Raw genomic sequence first — 19405 nt, 5'->3', positions numbered from 1 at the left:
TCACCAATTTTTATGTTTACCTGCAAATCATTCAACCGTTGTATTGCCTGACCTTGAATATTACAGAAACTGTATGACATGGGTTTTGAATCTCCATTATACCATGGACCCCTACCATTAACCAATAGGTCTGTGGACCCCAGGTTGGGAATCCCTGCTATACAACATCACGTCACCATTTGAACAGACTAATCACACCACCTCCGTCCAATATTCCAAACAGATCTTGGTTTTGCTTGCACTAACTAGCAGCATTTTCAACGATGCCATTGTGAACTTAGTTGATACTACTTTCTTATAGACCTCAATTTCTTGTGTTTTAAGTATTGATGTCAACACTTTAAAAATACTACACATTTTTAAGTTCTTTCATAACATTCCATAGTTTAAGCATACTTGAAACTAGTGCCAAATATTCACTTATGTTAGCATCAGAAATTAAGCATCACTATTATTGCTTGAATATTTTCTAAACTAAATGTACCTTGTATGAGCAGCACAAAATGATGGATTAAAATTATTATGTACATCTTTCTATTATTACTTTGAGAATAAAAACAAAACTGAGTAATTACATAACTATACCTGAGTCCTAATATATTTCAACATTCCAGAATCCTTTTTCCCATCCAGACTTGTAACAGGTATCCTTTTCCTCAAAGGTGTACGGAGGCAAGACTTGTCAGAACACTAAAAAAAGGGGAAAAAAAAGAAAATATAGAATTGCATTCCAAAATGACTAGGTTTAAATGACAAGCAGTTAATTCTGCTTCTTCACACTCCAAATAAACACTTCATTATTGCTGTGTTTTAGATTATCTCCATTGCTACAGTAAAATTAACTTGCAGGAGGTCTTCCTGCCAATCATAGCCATGCCAATCAAAGCTTACATTTATCGTTCAGTTGCCTTGTAGGTCAATTCTTAGTTTCACAACTTACAATGGTAAAATTCTACCTTTTACACTTGCTACAGGTCTTTAAATTCTTCGAGAGTATTCTGCCACAGGTTGAGTTAAAAAAAAATGATATATTTCCTGCTTGAAGCAATTACCAAATGTTATACATATTCTCTCTACTAATCTTTCAGCAGTGAGTTTCAGATCTCTACAATCCATCAGGCTGAAACAGCTAGTAACTTTAAATATATGCACCCAGATTTTACACCTCTGCTGCAGATCCTATTGACTCCAACTTGGTCTCTTATAAATTATGTACGTCTCTGTTAATGTCTCGTATCTCTTTTTCCAGCATATCCAATCTTGCTTCATTGTCCAGCATCCTTGTAAAATTCTTTTGCACACACTCCAACGTAATTCCAAAGTAACATCAGTAAATTGTCGGCCATTGTATTATTGCTATTAATTGCCCTTTAAGACTCATCTAAAGATATAAATACTTCAAAAGAATATTTATTTTCCACCTGATTCACAAGAAAATAACTGAATCTTTGATCAATCCAGCATTCAATAAGCAGTACATTTGATAAGCACCGAAACAAATTAGTTTAGTCAAATTAAATATTTACTGTGTTATATTCAAATATTAGACACCAATATGTTAAGAATAAGGATGCAATAGGAAAACAAAATTCTACTTCCAAAATACAGTATGGTTGCTGAATTTTTAATACCTCTTTGGATTTCTTGGGTCTCAACCCTATTTTACTTCCAGAATCATCATCGCGGACTGTATCAACAGTGTCTCCATAGAGGAGTTTGATTGCCCTTACAAGTCGAGTGCAAGATCGGCTGTGATGCTGGTAGCAACACGGGTGGCAGTAATCAATGTGGCAACAGATAAAACTTTGTTGGCTGCATAATAATATCATAACCTTTTGACAAGAAACATAATATTAACAGTATTAAACAACTTCATTCTACTACTATCAACCAAATAAGAAATCCAACAACACACAGGTAAATTCTGGTGTCACTTATGCCTTACCGAAGCTCAGAACTAAAGTCAAATATGTCTGAAACTGGAAAATATATTCTGATAACTGAAAACAATTATAACTAAAAAGGAGACCAAAGAGACTGCAGATGCTGGAATCGAGAAGAGCACTGGAAGAATTTAACAGGTCAAGTGGCGTCAGTAGTGGCAGAAGTCAACATGTCAGTCCTTTTCCACTTGAATGCGAGGCATCGTTCATGCCTCCAACCATTTTGATAATGCCCTATTTCCTGGTCCCAAGCTGGCTCACCTTTATATACCTACTTCAATTCTTCACCTAGATGGTCTTATGGCTAGTTGGTCTTATATCTTAAACAAAGGACTAATCCATTTCACTCTACTAGTACTCTCATCCACTTGGCAGAATTTAACTTACAACCAACAACTTCTGCTTTTGTTCTTCCCATCTTCTACAGATCAAAGGGGTAGCCATGAGCCCTAGCTACATTGATTTGTTTGTTGACAGCATGGAAGTGCTTGCTTAATGCCTTTCTAGCACAACCCCACTCACTCCCCCAGGCTCTTTCTATACTACTGATTGGTGCTGGATGCTGCATTGTGCAGAATCTGTTAATTTTACTTTTTCCAAGACTTCCACCATCTCTGACACTCCTTTTCCTTTTCTGCATCTCTCTCCATCTCAGCTGATTTTTGTTTGGGGCGTAAAACGTTTCAGTTAGTAATTATATGGGAGAGAATACAAAGGCACAGAAGGATGTTCCACCAACAGCAGCAGCACGAATGCAGAGATGGGCATTGTTTCTCGGAGGCCACAATTATAAGATCGAATTCCAGAGGGCAACTAAACATGGAAATACTGATGGATTGTCTCATTTATCCGTGGAAAAGGAAACACCTAAAAATAAACTTTACAAAAGAGGGCAATCTTTTTGACCTATTCTCTCTAAAGCAAATCGAAAGTCTCCTTATTACGGCAGAGATGATATGAAAGTAAAGCAGGTAAGATTCAACATTGTCTCAGGTCTGCTCAAAGCTGGAATGTGCAGCAGGAAGTCCAGTTTCCCCACTTTTTTACTAGCACTGGGATGAACTTGTCCTTGATGGTGGTTGCCTTGTGTGGAGATTGACAGTTGTACCATCTGAGCGAAAGTGTCGGAAGAGCTACGTGCCAGTCATCTAGCTGTGGTCAAATGAGAGCGTTGGCTCAAAGCTTCGCCAGGTGGCCTGGGATAGACCAGCAGACCGAGCAGCTCCCCACGCACTGTTCCGGATGCCTACACGTCCAGAAGATGCCAAGAGCAGCATCTCTCCATCCCTGGAAACGGCCTGCACTGCCCTGGCAGAGGATTCATATAGATATTGCCATATCATTCTTGGGCACAAATTTCAGGATAGTCATGGGTGCAGTTACAAAGTGGCCGGAAGTATTGTGAAGCCTCTTCTCGAGGACTGGTGTCACTGAACACTTAGTCAGTTAGGCTTGAATGGGACAATTTAAAATTTGCAATGCTGTGCATGTCTACATAGTAGTTGTATTATATGGTAAACTGTATATACAGTATATAAGTTAACTAGAGAGCAATACATTATATATTTGAGTCGAGAAGCATTCTACCTTGAGTTAGAGATTATAGCTAAGCAGGGAGGAGTGTAGCATATTCAATATTTCAGTAATATTTGAGTAATAATGTAAATATATTGTTTGATTCAACATTCTTTGTTTATATAATTCATTATGGGTTACAAGTAAGAAGCACGTGGATGGCATACGTCATTACATCAGCACGTCATACACAAGCACCTCACTAACGAAAAATTAAATATACAAGTATTCAGAGCTCCATGTTTTTCTTTCGATTAGTTTCAGAAGTTACAAAATATAGCAGGGACGACATTTTATTAGGAGCCTGAGGAGACTTGGCTTGTCACCAAAGACTCTCACAAATTTGTACACATGTACCATCGAGAGCATTGTAACTGTTTGCCGCACCCACTGGACAGGACTGGAAAAAGCTAACTCAGCCAGATCCTTCATGGACACTCGCCTCCCCATCACCAAGGACGTTTTCAGAAGAAGGTGTATCCGTTATTAAGGACTCCCATCACCCAGGACACACCCACTTCTCATTGCTACCATCAGGGAGGAGGTACAGGGGCCTGGAGACACACACTCAACAACTTCAGAACAGTTTCTTTCACACTAGCATCAGATTTAAAATGGGCAATGAATGTATATACACTACCTTACTATTTTTTTACTCTCTTTTTACACTACCTAATTTTATCTTTGTATATCTACATTTATATCTATACATAATTGTAATTTATTATTTTTATGATGTATTGCAAATATACTGCTGCCACAAAATAACATATTCCATAACATATGCCAGTGATATTAAACCTGATTCTGATTTTGCATTTCCATATGCAGCACACTTGCCCTGTTACCCCTGCCCCCTTTCTCCAGGCAGAACAGCTAGAGAGTTCCTTTAGTCCACATCTTCCATCCTACATCCCCTCACATCTGAAACCACTTACCACCAGCATCTATACCACTCCTCCTCCTCATCAGGTTCCATCTGCCCATCGTCCACTACCTATCTGGTTCCACCCATCAGCTGACAGCCTCTACACCACCCAGCCTTGTACCTACATAGAAAAACCCAGAGCACAATTCTCCTGGACTGGAGAATCCAGATGAGGGAATTATATCATGTTGAAAATTTAATAACTTTGGATTGATATGAGAACTTCACTTATAGGATTGTTACTAGCTGTAATTTTCTACTACAGATACCCCGAAAATGCTTAGTCCATGACTGCATCAAAGGCAATGGTTGAGAGTATTTTGGACTCTGAGATAATCAGGAGTCCTAAGTGGGGTTGTTTCAATAATCAGTCATGATGTTAAATGGTTTCTGACCCACTCCTTGTTATTCCACATTGATAAACTATTGACAGGACCACTTCCTCTGGAAGATATTCAAATTGCATTGGAATAGCATGTTAGTATGCTTAGTTCCTTAAAGTTGTTATAGATGGGGATGCTAGTGGGGATAATGTCATATTGCTCCAATGTCATATTTAAGTTTGCTGACAACATTACTGTTGTGAGCCAAATCAAAGGTGGTGAAGAATCAGAAATATGGATGGCGATTGAAAATCTGGCTGAGTGGTGCCACATCAGTCTCTTATTCAATGTCAGCAAGACCTAGGAGATGATTATTGACTTCAGCAGGAGGAAACTGGAGGTCCATGAGCCAGTCCTCACTGGGGAGTCAGAGGAGGAGAGGTTCAGCAACTTTGAATTCCTTGGTGTTAACATTTCAGAAAATCTGTCCTGCTATTATAGAGGAGGCAGCACTTCTACTTGTCATCTAAAAACTTTGACAAACTTCAACAGATGCATGGTAGAGCATATACTGACTGGCTGTGCCACAACCTGGTATGGAAACACCAATACCCTTGAATGGAAAAAAAACACTGCAAAAAGTAGTGGATACAACCCAGTCCATCATAGGCAAAGCGCTCCCCACCATTGAGCACATTTACAAAGAACACTGTCATGGGAAAGCAGCATCAAGGACCCCTGCCATCCAAACCATGCTCTCATCTCACTGCGGCCATCAGGAAGGAGGTACAAGAGCCTCAAGTACCACACCATCAGGTTCATGATCAGTTATTACCTCTCAACCATCAAGCTCTTAAACCCCACCACTGAACTGATTCCACAACCTATGGACTCACTTTTAAGAACCTTACAACTTGTGTTCTTGATATTAATTGCTTATTAATTAATTATTATTATATTTCTCCTCTTTTTTTTGCTTTTTGTATTTGCAGTTTGTTGTCTTTGCATGTCCATCTGTCATGTGCAGTTTTTCATTGATTCTATTGCGTTTCTTGCTGTTTACTATAAATGCATTATAAACAAAGTGAACTTCAGGGTTGTGTATGGTGTTACGTACCCCGTAACGGGTTAAAAAGAACCAGCAGAAATGGACACACCTGGAGTTTGAGTCTTCCGTTATAAACTCTATTTTATTAGTAACTACTTGAATAATGCACTATAAAACAAGATAAGGTAAACAGGTTAACAGAGTATATGCATATATATAGGTGAGTAGATAAGATTCCCAAGCTTTTCCCAGCTCAGGTGATTAGGTGATACAGTCTTATGGTGGTATGGTAAGTAATCAGTTCAATTCTGGAATTTGGTTTGAGTAGAGTTGGAGAGAGAGAGATTTAGAGTGTTGGTTTATCTTCCAATGCCAATCCTCCACGTCATCCTCCCATTCCCGAAACTTATTTAAAAGTCACCAACTTGTGACTACAGAAAAGGGGACTGTTTCTACGGTAATACTATCAATCCAGGTTACACACCGATAGCATTCCACCGGTCCACACGGTGAGCAAAAACCCCACCTTTGTCGTAGGTACACAAAGCTCACGAGTGTCCTCCTTGCTTCTGGAGTCGAGTGTCTCCTGTGGTGTGTCTTGTGTTTCTGATTAAAAAGTCAACTGACCTTGCATATATCTCCAAGGGTGGAACACGAATTGTCCATCATATACCTCCGCTGTTCAGTTTCCAAGGCAACTCACAGACTTTCTGTTGCTCTCTCTCCCTGAAATAGCACACAAGCTGTCTGCTCCCTCTCTCTCTTGTTAAAGTAACAGTTCACTTTAGAATAGTCCTTCAGATCTCATCACATTGGTGACATATATTCGTAGCTCAATAATAAATTTACTCTGAATTTTGAATTTATATCACGATTCTATGATATACCTGAGTCCCAACTATTACTATAATTCTCTGACTCTCTTAAGAATTACCAAGATGATCAAAACTACATAGAATGTTTGAAGCATTACTGATTAAAATAAATTGAAGTACAGAATTCTGTAGTGAATTAGCGTTAGCAACTAAAAAGAAATAAAGATGAGCTATTCCTCCTTCAGCAGATACTGCCTGATCTGCTGAGCATATCCAAACTTTTCTGGTTTTATTGTTGATCTCCAGAATCTGCAGTTGTTTTTTTTCATTTTCAAAAGAATAATCTAATTATTGGTATCAATTAGTTCACATTACAGCAACTGCTGGCTCAAATACAAACTATCATTCTAAACCTTGTCACCTCAAGCACAGAAGAAAACACAAAATGTAGACTGTAATACATACTGGTAACCATGTCATATTTCTGTGGTAATTTTCTTCTGTCCCTCCTGTGCTCAATCTTTCGGGTTCAATACTAGGTTCACTAGTGCTCCAAGGGCTACCTGTGAAAAATAAATTTTATATAAACCCTCTTCACACCAACAAACCTATTAAAGTTCAAGTACAGTTATTATCAAAGTATGTATAAATTATACAACCTTGAGATTCGTCTCCTTACAGGCAGCCACAAAACAAAGAAACCCAATAGGATCCATTAAAAAAAGACCCAATGCGCAGAGAGCGAGAGAGAGAAAAAGACACAAATCGTGCAAACAACTAAAGCAGGCAACAACATTCAGAGTGAAAATGAATCCGTGGACACGAAGCTCGAAGCAGGCCCATGGCACACAGCGGAGCAAATCTTTGCAGAGCTCACAGACACAAAGCCCAGAGCAACCACAGCGGGTCACAGCCTCAGCACCGCGGAGAGCGGAGTAAACATCGCAGAGCAGCAAGCAGAATGGGCCCGACGCTTGCCCCCAGTCCAGATACCCTGCCTTTTCAATCCAATCGGCTTGGCATTTAAATCGTCCAAAGATCAGGTCGTTCCTTGCTCTCAGCCCAGCCACTGATACGCTCAAGCCTGGACACCACCACTGTGCTCTGGACCATACCTATCACTACACTTGCCTACATATTGTGTACATTAAAAGAATTACCTATATCAGTAACAGTGTCATGGCTTTGAGACAATAGAAGCTCTTCATTTTCTGACTCAGAGTCCTGTCGTGAAAGTTTTGTGCTCTTCAAACTCCCTGCTCGACGTATGCTCGACAAAGATCCACCTTTTTTTACTCGAAAACTTCGTGCCCCCTTTATCTGAAGTAGACGGGAACCTCCTGGCCTTGCTTTTCTAACAGGCCCTACAAAAAAAAATGAAGGCTATACATCAAAAATGTTGATATCAGCACGTATCTTATACAGTAGTGTGCAAAAGTCATAAGCACCCTAGCTATGCATAAGTGCCTGTGACTTTTGCACAGTACTGTAGTAATTTTATATATTACACTGTACTGCTGCCTCAGAAAATATCATGACATATGTAAGTGATGATAAGCCTAATTCTAATATGGGTGTCTATCAGGGAATGAGAGTGGGGAGGTGGCAGGGAGAGGGGAATCAGGGTTGGGAAAAGGGGAAGGAAGAAGGGAAGGAGTGGAAAGCACCAGGAAGCATCAGTTTGGATGTCTTCTTTGGTGATGAACAACTGAATTTGCTTGGGATGGGGGAAATTATTTTGCAAAATAATCTTGTATAAAGATATGAATGGGGACAACCTCAATATTTAAAAAGTGGCTTCAAATCTTGGTATCATGAAGAAATCTTAACAATACAAAATCTAAAATGATATTATTATGTTTTATTTTCCATTTAAAACTATACCTGATTAAATAACTGATGTAACATCAGTTGCAATACAATGATCAAAAGCTATGTACATCTAGATTTTTATGTAAACAAAAGCATCATCTACTGGTGTCTATTCTTTCTTTTTGTCTGTAATACCACACATATTCTGTACAGTAAAGTTTAGTGATTCCAACTCCACCTGCAAAAGCAGATAAATGTCAGCAAGATTCCTGGAATACAGCAGTGCCTCGCTGAATGCACAACAGAAATCTAATAAGTGTTATACTCATCAGGCTGCAGAACGACTTGCCCTGAAGATTTGCAGCTGAACGTGACAAGACTTTTAAATATCACCTCAATGATAAAATGAGTGAAAAAATTAGCCTTTATTTCAAATTAGGAAATTATTATATGTAAATAATATGATATTAAGCTTGAACATATGAGTAAATATATATAAATACTTCCACTTAAATGACCTGATGTATTTAGAAGAGCTGTAAGGGAATCTGCACATGATCTGCCAAGGGTAATTATTTACATTGGGAAAATATTACACTGGATTTATACTGAAATAAAACTTCTTAATTTAAATTAAATTGAAACATTGCCTAGGTTTAGAAAGGATTCAGATATTGAGAAACTCTACACAGTGTGTGTGCAGGTTTACCATTTCAATTTTTAATTTTTAATTTAATTTTTAAGATGTGGTCATCACTGGCAAGGCCTGTATTTATTATCCATTCTTATACATTAATTATTAAGTGTTGAGAGGAAGCCAGCTGATTTTTGCATTCTATCACCATCTCAGATGGGAATTACAGGAAATAAATTAATTTTCTAATGACTACTGCCTCAGGGACAATAGCTTGTCCATTTTCTAAGGTGGGGCAACTTTACTGATTTGCAGCGTAAATTATGTATACAAAAATTGATTATGTATATGTAGTTAATTAAGAAATTTTTTAAATTCCTTTCAAACCTTTCTTCTCATCACAGGCTGTGTCTGATTTAAGAGTGTGACTGCTACTGTGAGGTGAGTCCTTTGAATCTTGTTCGTCGTCGATAATTCCCGCGAAACTGATTTTGCGTTCATATCTATGTCGATCTAACTCAGGATCAAGACGAAGTCTGCAGCTTTCCAAATCCTGGTGAAAAGAGTTCAACGTTATATAGACTAACATTTTAAGAAATAAAACAGTTCCGAAGCCTTGTTAACTCAAGAGAATCTGCAGATGCTGGAACTCCAGAGTATTACTCAAATCGCTGGAGTAACTCAGCAGGTCAGGCAGCGTCTATGGAGAGTAATAAAGAGTCAATGTTTCAGGCCAAGACCCTTCTTCAGGACTGAAAGGAAGGAGGAAGAGGTGTGAATAAGAAGGTGAGGGGAGGGGAAGTACAAGATGGCAGTGGTAGGTGAAGCCGGGTGAATGGGTGGGGGAGGGAAGATTAAATGAGAAGCTCAGAGGTGACAGAAAAGGTAAAGGGCTGGAGAAGAAAGAATCTGATAGGAGAAGGGAGTGGACCATGGGAGAAAGGGAAGGAGGAGGGGCACCAGAGAGGGGTGATAGGTACCAGAAAGGGTTAAGAGGGGAGCCAGAAAGAGGAATGGGGAGTGGGGAGAAATTGCCTGATATTGAAAAAATTAATGTTCATTCTGTCTGGCTGGAGGCTACCCCATGGAATGAGGTATTGCTCCTTCAACCTGAGAGTGGCCTCATGGTGGCAGTACAGGAGGCCATGGACCAACATGTTGGAATGGGAAAGGGCATTGGCTATTGGGAAATCCTCCCTGTTATGGATGGAGCAAGCAGTTTCCCTCAGTCTACACTGAATCTCACCAATGGAGAAGAGGCCGCAAAGAGAAGACTGGATCCAGTAGATGACCCTGACATACTTGTCTCATCTGGTAATGAATGGTGGTGAAGGGACAAATCCTGCTTGCAGGGGTAAGTACCAAGTGGAGGTTAGTGGTGAGAGGTGAAGGGACAAAGGATTCATGGAGAGAGGGATTCCTGTAGAAAGCAGAGAGTTAAGTAGGGGTGGGAGGTAAATATATGTTCAGTGGTAGGATCCCATTGAAGATAGTGGAAGTTGTGGATAGTTTTTTGCTGGATGTGAAGCTCATGGGGTTTGTAGATAAGGACAAGGGGAGTTTTATTCATTAAGTTTGCAGGAAGATGGAGTGAATGTGGACTTAAAGAGCAAACACGAGGAAATCTGCCTGATGAAGGGTCTCAGCCCGAAATGTCAACAGTGCTTCTCCTTACAGATGCTGCCTGGCCTGCTGTGCTCCACCAGCATTTTGTGCAAGTGTGGATGTTTGGGAAATGGAGGAAATGTGGGTGACAACACCGTCAAGAAGATAAAACCCTGTTCATTGGAAAAGGACGACACTTCAGATGTTCATGAAAAGAAAGTCTCATCCTGAGACTAAATGCAGTGCAGACTGAAGAACTGAGAAAAGAGAATGTCATTTACTCTCTTCCTTGGCCCTAAATGTCAACTCTTTATTCCTCTCCGTAGATAACGCAAAGTACACTGCAGATGCTGTGGTCAAATCAACACGTACAAATAAGCTGGATGAACTCAGCAGGTCAGGCAGCGTCCATTGTAATGAGCAGTCAACGTTTTGGGCCGAGTCCTGACGAAGGGTCTCAACCCGAAACGTTGACTGCTCATTTCAACGGATGCTACCCGATCTGCTGAGTTCATCCAGCTTGTTTGTACGTGTCCTCTCCATAGATGCTGCCTGACCTGCTGAGTTCCTCCAGCATTTTGTTTACGTTACTCCAAAGCCTTGTTGTTGCATGCCAGATTCCAAACTACCAAAATTCCAGAGAAGTAGTGCACCTCAAAGACAAAACTGGGGAATAGCCATTTATTTTTACTGAGGAGGCGTCTGATCCACTGGTATTCCTATGTTGGTATGAAGCTTGACAACAAATCCTGTACTTATAATTAAACCGGAAAGCACACATCTGAAGTGCAGAGCGTATAAGCTACATGAAGTGTCCCTTTCATTTGGACTTTTATATGCAAGATTACTGATCACTTTACTTATTTGTTTGCTTATTTATTTAGAGACATATCATAGAACAGCCCATTGATCGTAGATGAGATTGTAGCCCATCGAGCCATGCTGCCTAGCAACACACCAATTTAACCCTAGCACAATCACGGGAAATGTTAGCAGCCCAGTAACTGGTACGTCTTTGGACTGTGGGAGGGAACTGGAGCATCTGGAGGAAACCCATGCACTTCGTGTGAAGGTAGAAACACTCTTACAGAGCACATCGGAATTGACCTCCAAACTCTGATGCCCTGCGCTGTAACAGCATCATGCTAAGACTGTGCTACCGTGGTACCCCTACTACTTTTTCTTGTTCCGCAAAATACTTTTCTCTAACACGAAGATATACTAATAACACTAAACTGTGACTGGCTATACTTACAACGAGAGGCTCAGTACGTGGTCGAGGCAAGCAAGGAAACGTTTCTCGAAGGAATGTTGTAATCTCTAGGAGAAGCTGGCAGGCTGCCATCTTCAGTGCAAATGGACAGCCACACTTGGTGGGATTAACAGTACCTGTGTGAAACATTGGCATGATCAAAGGTAAGTATTATTGACTTAAAATAAACTTGTGAGATTTATTATTGGAGACCCTCAGTAAATGGGTGCAGTAAATGATTCTTTCCCAATAACCCTACAATATTTTATCTCCTTTGTTTATTCATCAAATTCCCATTACTAGTAAATCCAGCATTAAATCTGCATCCAGCTCAAAAAAATGCAGTCCATTCCTAACCATTCAAAGTGACGAGGTATCATTCGTCGCATGTAAAGCTTGCCAAGCTGTTTGATGTACTGTACGTAATTCAATTCATAGTGAGAATTGACTAAATTCTTCAGGCTTTGTGGGGCACGGGAATGAATGACCCAATAACTGATGAAGGATATGTAGCATAAAGCAAGAAGTGGTGCAGTCAGAGCAAGAAAATATGGCAATAAGCTGGTGTGAGCCAGCCAACTCTTTTCATTTGAAGAGATTGCAAATTAAGTAGGGGACCATAAATTCTACAGGTAAAGCTCTCAACCAGAAATCCAAATCTTAAGCAAACATTTTGGTGATAACTATGTAGTTTATATACAACTAAAAGCAGAATCAGTGAGCCAAATTACCCAGCTGGTAGGCAGTTCTGTCAGCACTGGTCACATAGGAGAGGAAGTGTGCCTTCCTTTGGTTGCTCTGCCTCCACTTTAGCAGCACATTCCTTACTAGACTGCTGGAACCAAGCCTGGGCATTTATGCATGACAACCAATGAGTAACTATTCCCACACTCACTTGATCTACTTAAATCATAACGCAGAAAAGTTCTGCAGGTGCCGGCAAACTGAAACAAAAATTGAAAACATAAGAAGGACTCAGTAAGTGAAACAAAATCTGTGAGGAGAGGAAGAGTTTTACTTTTTGGATCAAGGATTTTTCATTAGAACCTTAGACCAAATCGGCAATCCTGTTTCCTTTTGTGGACGTTGCATGAAGTGCTGGAAGCTCCCAGCATTTTCTTTTCCTTTCCCTTTTAGTTTCCAGTTAAATCATAAACAAAGGAACTGCAATTTCATTGTAGCCAGTCCAGAGGAAATATAAAAGCGTCAAAATTCAATAGACATACTGTCATCAAGGAAATCCTCTTCTTCATCTTCTTTCCTCAAACGTCGTTTAGTCTCATCATCATAAATGAAACTGAGTATGTTTGCTGGGCTCTCACTCTCTGTGTGACACAGCTCATTGAGCCTGGTTCCAATAGCCTGTTAGAAGAACAGCATCTTAACTTCAGAGCATTGACATATGCATCCACGTGTAATTAAGGACACACAAATGCAAAAAAGCTGTTTTAAAATAACTTGCATTAAATCTCTCTAACATGCATACACAATTCTGTCAACCCAGGCTTCCTCCCTTATTTTCCCATTGACATAAACCTCCCAGTGAGTGCTTAAAATTCAAGATAATTTTCTTCACAGCAACATTTTACTGTTGGACAGAAAAAATCAAAATAAACCCCTGGCTAAAACATTGCTTCCTAGTTCAGTGCTCTTTGGTTGTTATAAGTATGGATGCCTTTGTACTAAAGTTTCAACACAACACTTCTTGCTTGCCTTGTATACCTTCAACTTACCTACCAGTGGGCAGAAAAGCTATATTCACTTTCTTTACGTATTATTATTCTGACCAGTTCCATTAAATTTACAATCATCTTAAGTTCTTCTTCCTTCCAAAACTGTAATTTTTGAAAATGCTCATCTCCTACCCATATCAATGTGCACAGCCCAGTGAGTACAAGCAATCCCCATGTTATGACCATCTTGACAATGGAAATTAATTTTTACGGAATTCAAAGACACACTACATAAGAATAAAATTCATTCTCACACAATTATGGGAAAAATGTTTAGAAATTAGCACATTTTTTCAACTTGCACTTTTTGACACAGATGACATGGCTTTGTGATATGGATATTCTAGGAAAGCCCTTCCATGTTACAAAAGTATCTACTTCAGTTTTTCTTCAAGAACCTAGAAAATATGTGTAGGAGTAGGTCAGCTGTTCCTTTGAACCTGTCCTGCCACTTGCTATGATCACTGACATTCCATCTTAAGTCCAATCTCCTCCATTATGCCAGATCCCCATGGACTTCAATTCCCCGATCTTTCCAAAAGTTAACTACCTCATTCTTAAATGCCCAAAACAATTGAACCTTCACAGCCCTCTGGAGTAGACAATTCCAGAGGTTTACCAACTTCTGCCATTAATTTCTTTGATGGTAAATCTAGGTTATATTTTCACGAGATACCATATGACTGAAAATCAAATAAGTTGCAGATACAAACAAAAACCACTGGAAACACCCATTACTCAGGATGGAAATAAGTCTGAAATTTTAACTCTGCATCTACTTCCACAGATGTTATCTGAGCTATGTGGTGTGATTATTTTGACATTTTTTAAAAATCTTTCATTTCGCACTATTGAATGCTTTCAATGTCTTTGAAAGATACCAAAGACATGGCGTCTATTTGTACTCTTCACTTTATAATTTATGAATACTTCTCAGACATGCTTAGCTTGGCTCTGAACTGCTTTTCAAAGGAAGTCGTGTTATTAATTGTCAGAGGTTCTTTGCTTACCTCACCCCACTGACAGAAGAGCTTTGCTGCTTTCCACTGTAATTTCTGATTACGCTTATTTCCAACAATGGGCGACCTTCCTCGCGACAAACCCTTTTTAGTTATACTAACGTGGTGTCCTTTCATCCACTCTGGCCAGTTTCCACGGTTGCATCGATGTACAAACCGGGCACACTCTATGAACAGTGCTGCCCTTGCTACAACTGGAGCTTCCTGAGATGATCATTCAAAGGAAGGTATGGAAATTAAAATACATTTTAAAAAATACATTACACCGTTGGACCCAATTGCTAATCAGGTTATTGATTTCTGTTCCCTGCCTCAAGAAATGAAGGACAAAAATTTTAATCATTCAATTTTGAATCACAAAGTCATGGTTGAAATCTAAAAAGAATTAATAATTAAGATTTCATTAACATCAAATGTCAAATATTAATAGTTTTTTTCATTTATTACTCTCCTTTTTTACATTGAGGTTGAACATTACCTAATAATGTCATAAGACACAAAACTGAACAAAAATTTTCTAATCATTTTCACAACCTGACTTCTATCCCAGGCCAATATCCAACATTGGCTATTTTCATCTAAAATATGCAACTGTAGAAATGACATAGAACATAGTAAGAGCTTAAAGAAGCACAAAACTAAAGACAGGAGATATGTCCAACTTTTTATTGCCTTAATCTGAATCCCCTTTTAATTTTTTACCTAATGCCACCTTCCACCTCCACCATTCTCTCCTACTTTTGCAATCAGATCAAGAGTAGCATTTACAAAGGACTGGAAAATGCAGGCTGGCCAGCCCTATTCAGGTAAGAAAATATGTATTCAGCATAGAAGCAAATTGATTGAAAATTATAAATTTGTTAAAGTAAAATATTAATAAAATACCAACTTATATAGCATCCATCACATCTAAAACATTTCAGTTTCTGAATGCAAGTTTGTACATTTCCTTATCCCTTTTCAGTCCCATTCATGAAGGCTTAGTGGCTCCGTAGGTATAATCTATTGGAATCATTTGAGGAAAATAACTATGTAAGCTTTCCAAAAATTCCGTTAAGGTAGCCACAGATTATTAGGTGAGAAGACAGAAAATTTGTCAAACAAACTAATAACTGCTAGATTAAGTTCCTAACTACAGACTAGGAATTTAGTTACTGGCTCACCAGTAGAAATTTATAACTCAAGGATGTTAATGAATTTCTTCTATCATGCAAATGTTAGTCTTGAAACTGTTAATTTAAAAAATATCTCTATAAATTACATAGATCTGGTTATTGGGATAGCTGATATGAAAAAATTACAATTCTTAAATCCTATTGATAAAAAACAAATATGAATAAATCTTATTACTCTGGAGAAAGGGCCAGATATCAGATGTTTTCTAGCTTGCATGAAGTCAGAGTAATGGAGTTGGACACGCCTAATACCAAATACACTTAGATATCACATATTGCAAAAACTAAAGCTCTAGGAAGGATTATTGTCCAGTATTCATGTCCAAAGCAAACCAGTCATTTGGTTCCATGAGCAGCACTGCTCAGTACCAAACAAAGCACATGTGTGTCTGTAAGAATCCATTGCAAAGCACAGTTGGAATGCTCATCAGATTCTGGTCAGAATCAGAACCTGGTATCACTGTATCACAACTGGTACATGTTGTGCTTTGCGGCAGCAGTACATTGCAATACATAATAACAAAAACTATAAATTACGATGTACATACAAAAAAAGAAAATTTAATTAAATACATAGTGCAAAAAGGAAGGGAAATAATAGTGAGGTGGTGTCCATTAGAAATCTGATGGCAGAGAGGAAGAAGCTGTTCTTGAAACCTTGATTGTACATTTTCAGGCTCCTGTATCTCCTCCTCGATGGTAGCAATGAGGAGGTGGTATGACCTGGGTGATGAGGGAAGGTGGGTCCTTAATGATGTATGCCAGCTTTTGAAGATGTTCTGGATGTTGGGGAGGCTAGTGCCTGCGAGAAAACTGGTAGAGTTTACAGCTTTCTGTAGCTTTTTCTGATCCTGTGCAGTGGCCCCTCCACACCAGACAGCAATGCAACCAGTTAGAATGCTCTCCATGGCCCATCTGTAGAAATCTGCGAGTGTCTTTGGTGACATACCAAATCTCCTCAAACTCCTAATGAAATATAGCCACTGTCGTGCCTTCTTTCTACTTGCATCAATGTGCTGGGCCAACGATAGATCCTCTGAGATGCTGACACCCAGGAACTTGAAACTGTTCACCCTATCCAGTTCTGATCTCTCAGTGTGTGTTCCCTTGACTTCCTCTTTCTGAAGTCAACAATCAATTCCTTGGTCTCACTGACGTTGAGTCCAAGGTTGTTACTGTGACACGCTCCTGTATGCCCTCTCATCACTATGTGAAATTCTGCCAGCAACCATTGAGTCATCCGCAGATTTCAGATGGCATTGACCTGTGCCTAGCCACACAGTTGTGGGTGTAGAAAGCGTAGTGCAGTTGGTTAGGTATGTATCCTTGAGGTGTGCCAGTGTTGACGGTCAGCAAGGAAGAGATTTTATTTCTGACCCGCACAGACTGTGGTCTCCTGATGAAGTGGTCAAGGGAGGCAGAGGCTCATGTTTTGGAACTTGTTGATTAGAACTGATGGTGTGATTGTGTTGAACGCTGAGCTGTAATCAATAAATAGCAGGTGGTCCTAGGTCAAGTGGAGAGCCAGTGAGACTGCATCCGTCGTAGACCCATTGTGGCAATAAGTAAATTGCAGCTGGTCCAGGTCCTTGCTTAGGCAAGAATTGATTCTAGCCGTGATCAACTTCTCAACGCACTTCATCACCATACCGTAGGTGTTAGTGCAACTGGGCCATAGTCAATGAGGTAGCACACCCTGCTCTTCCTGGTCATTGGTATGACTGTCACCTTTTTGAAGCAAGTGGGAACCTCTGGCTGCATTGAGAGAGATGGAAGATATTTTTGAACACTCCTGCCAGTTGGCTGGCAGGGATTTTCAGAGGCCCACTGGGTACACCATCAGGGCCTGAAGCCTTGCGAGGGTTCACCATGTTGAACGATGACCTGTAACATGATGGCAGCTAGACTTTTTGAACAAACTGCTCAGGAGAATTACAAAGGTGACTTTCAAGCACAGAGATGCTTGGTTAGGTGGAAGACTTAAATGGCTGCTATTTGAGAAAAAGCATAACAGATTTTCAAAGGGATTGAATGCAATTTTTTTGGAATAGTTAAAGAACATGCACAAACAATATAATGTAAGACTGAAGACTCTTTCTTACTCATGAGTTTAATGGATGCATGGAACAAGATATAAAATTGACTTGGTGTGCAGACAAACTCTTAAGAGACTAACAATTTCCTGATTAGAACATAAAAACAACAATAAGCCTTCAAACCGATTCCTCCACTCGGTTAAGTAAAGGCTTACCTGAATGTCTCTATCTTTGCTGTAGCTCTTTGTATTTGCCTTTATTGTATAGCCCTGTGTACACTGAAAGTAATTACACTCTGATTTATGCTTCCTCGATGAATAGCAAGTTATTTTCTGAAATTTTATTCTGCTTTTTTGAGGAAATTTCGAAGTGAAATTTAGTGGACGCTAAGAACACAGAACAGGAAAGCTAACAGAGGCCCTTCTGTCCATGACTTTGTGCCCACCACTTAACCTACTCTAAGATCTATCGAACCCTTCCCTCCTAAATAGCTCTACATTTCTTTCATCCGTGTGCCAATCTAAAAGTCTTTAAAAAGTCCCTAGTGCATCAGCTTCTACTGCCAGTCTGGCAGCATGTTCCATGCATCTATCACTCTCGGTATACAAAATCTACTTTCCTCCAATCACTTTCAAATTATACCCCCTTGTATTAGGAATAAAAATGTGAAAATAATAATTTTGATGCTCTTGGTGTTGCAGTGAAGCAGCACAAGCATGGATTATACAAGCTAGGAGCCCATTCTCTGCAATCTTGAAATTCATAATTTTAATCACTTCCTTGAAATGGGGAATCCAGGAACCCAGCCACAGGTTGAATTAGAGCCTTGCTAAGAGAAGGATGTTTATGTCCTGTTCTGCCAAAGGCAACTCATGCAGTTCATTTAAAAAAGAGGTTTGATTTTTGTTAAGGAATTAAATAAAGGAATGTGAAAATGCTAACTACGATCATAGGGCAGCGACCAACATGAGTTCAGTATCCCAGAATCCTGTAGCTCACGTTGTAGTATGTGGGATGGACCTGGCGCTTACTTTACAAAATTCTTCTTTTTCCTTTGCATCTTTGTAGATGCATTACTGTTTGATATTTGTTATTATTCAACTAGAGTCCTAGAGTAATAGAGCATGGAAACGCCCAGGCCTTTTGGCCTAACTTGCCTTGCTTGCATTTGGCCTTTACCACTCTGAACCTACTCTATGTGCCATTAAATGTTTTTTTAAAAGTTGTAATTGAATCTGTTTCTACCACCTCCACCAACTTGTTCCATATATCTGATACCCTCAGTGGAAAAAGTTGCTCCTTGGATCCCCTTTAAAACTACTGCTTCTCACTTTAAACCTAGGCCCTCCAGTTTTAGATTTTTTACCCTGGAAAAAGACTGTGGCCATCCTCCTTATCTACGCTTCTCATCATTTTATATACTTCTCTAAGGTCATCCCTCAGTCTCCTATGCTCCCTCTCTAGCCTCACCTTATATCTCAATACTTCCAGTCCTAGCTACATCCTT

The 19405-nt window shown here is 39.5% G+C and overlaps 1 protein-coding gene across 1 annotated transcript in view; it reads right to left on the bottom strand.

The window, feature by feature from the left end:
• LOC132392113 (protein unc-80 homolog) overlaps nt 1–19405 on the bottom strand; it is a 208351-nt gene that overhangs the window by 96723 nt on the left and 92223 nt on the right. Inside the window, 8 exon segments of the mRNA XM_059965960.1 lie at nt 586–690; nt 1632–1832; nt 7098–7195; nt 7793–7996; nt 9466–9631; nt 11939–12072; nt 13162–13297; nt 14679–14891. Coding sequence (XP_059821943.1) covers nt 586–690; nt 1632–1832; nt 7098–7195; nt 7793–7996; nt 9466–9631; nt 11939–12072; nt 13162–13297; nt 14679–14891 — 1257 coding nt within the window.

This window comes from Hypanus sabinus, chromosome 4, assembly GCF_030144855.1.
Source record: "Hypanus sabinus isolate sHypSab1 chromosome 4, sHypSab1.hap1, whole genome shotgun sequence".
Lineage (NCBI taxonomy): Eukaryota > Metazoa > Chordata > Chondrichthyes > Myliobatiformes > Dasyatidae > Hypanus > Hypanus sabinus.
The sequence above is the reverse complement of the archived record's forward strand: the minus strand, read 5'-3'. Positions and strand labels throughout refer to the sequence as shown.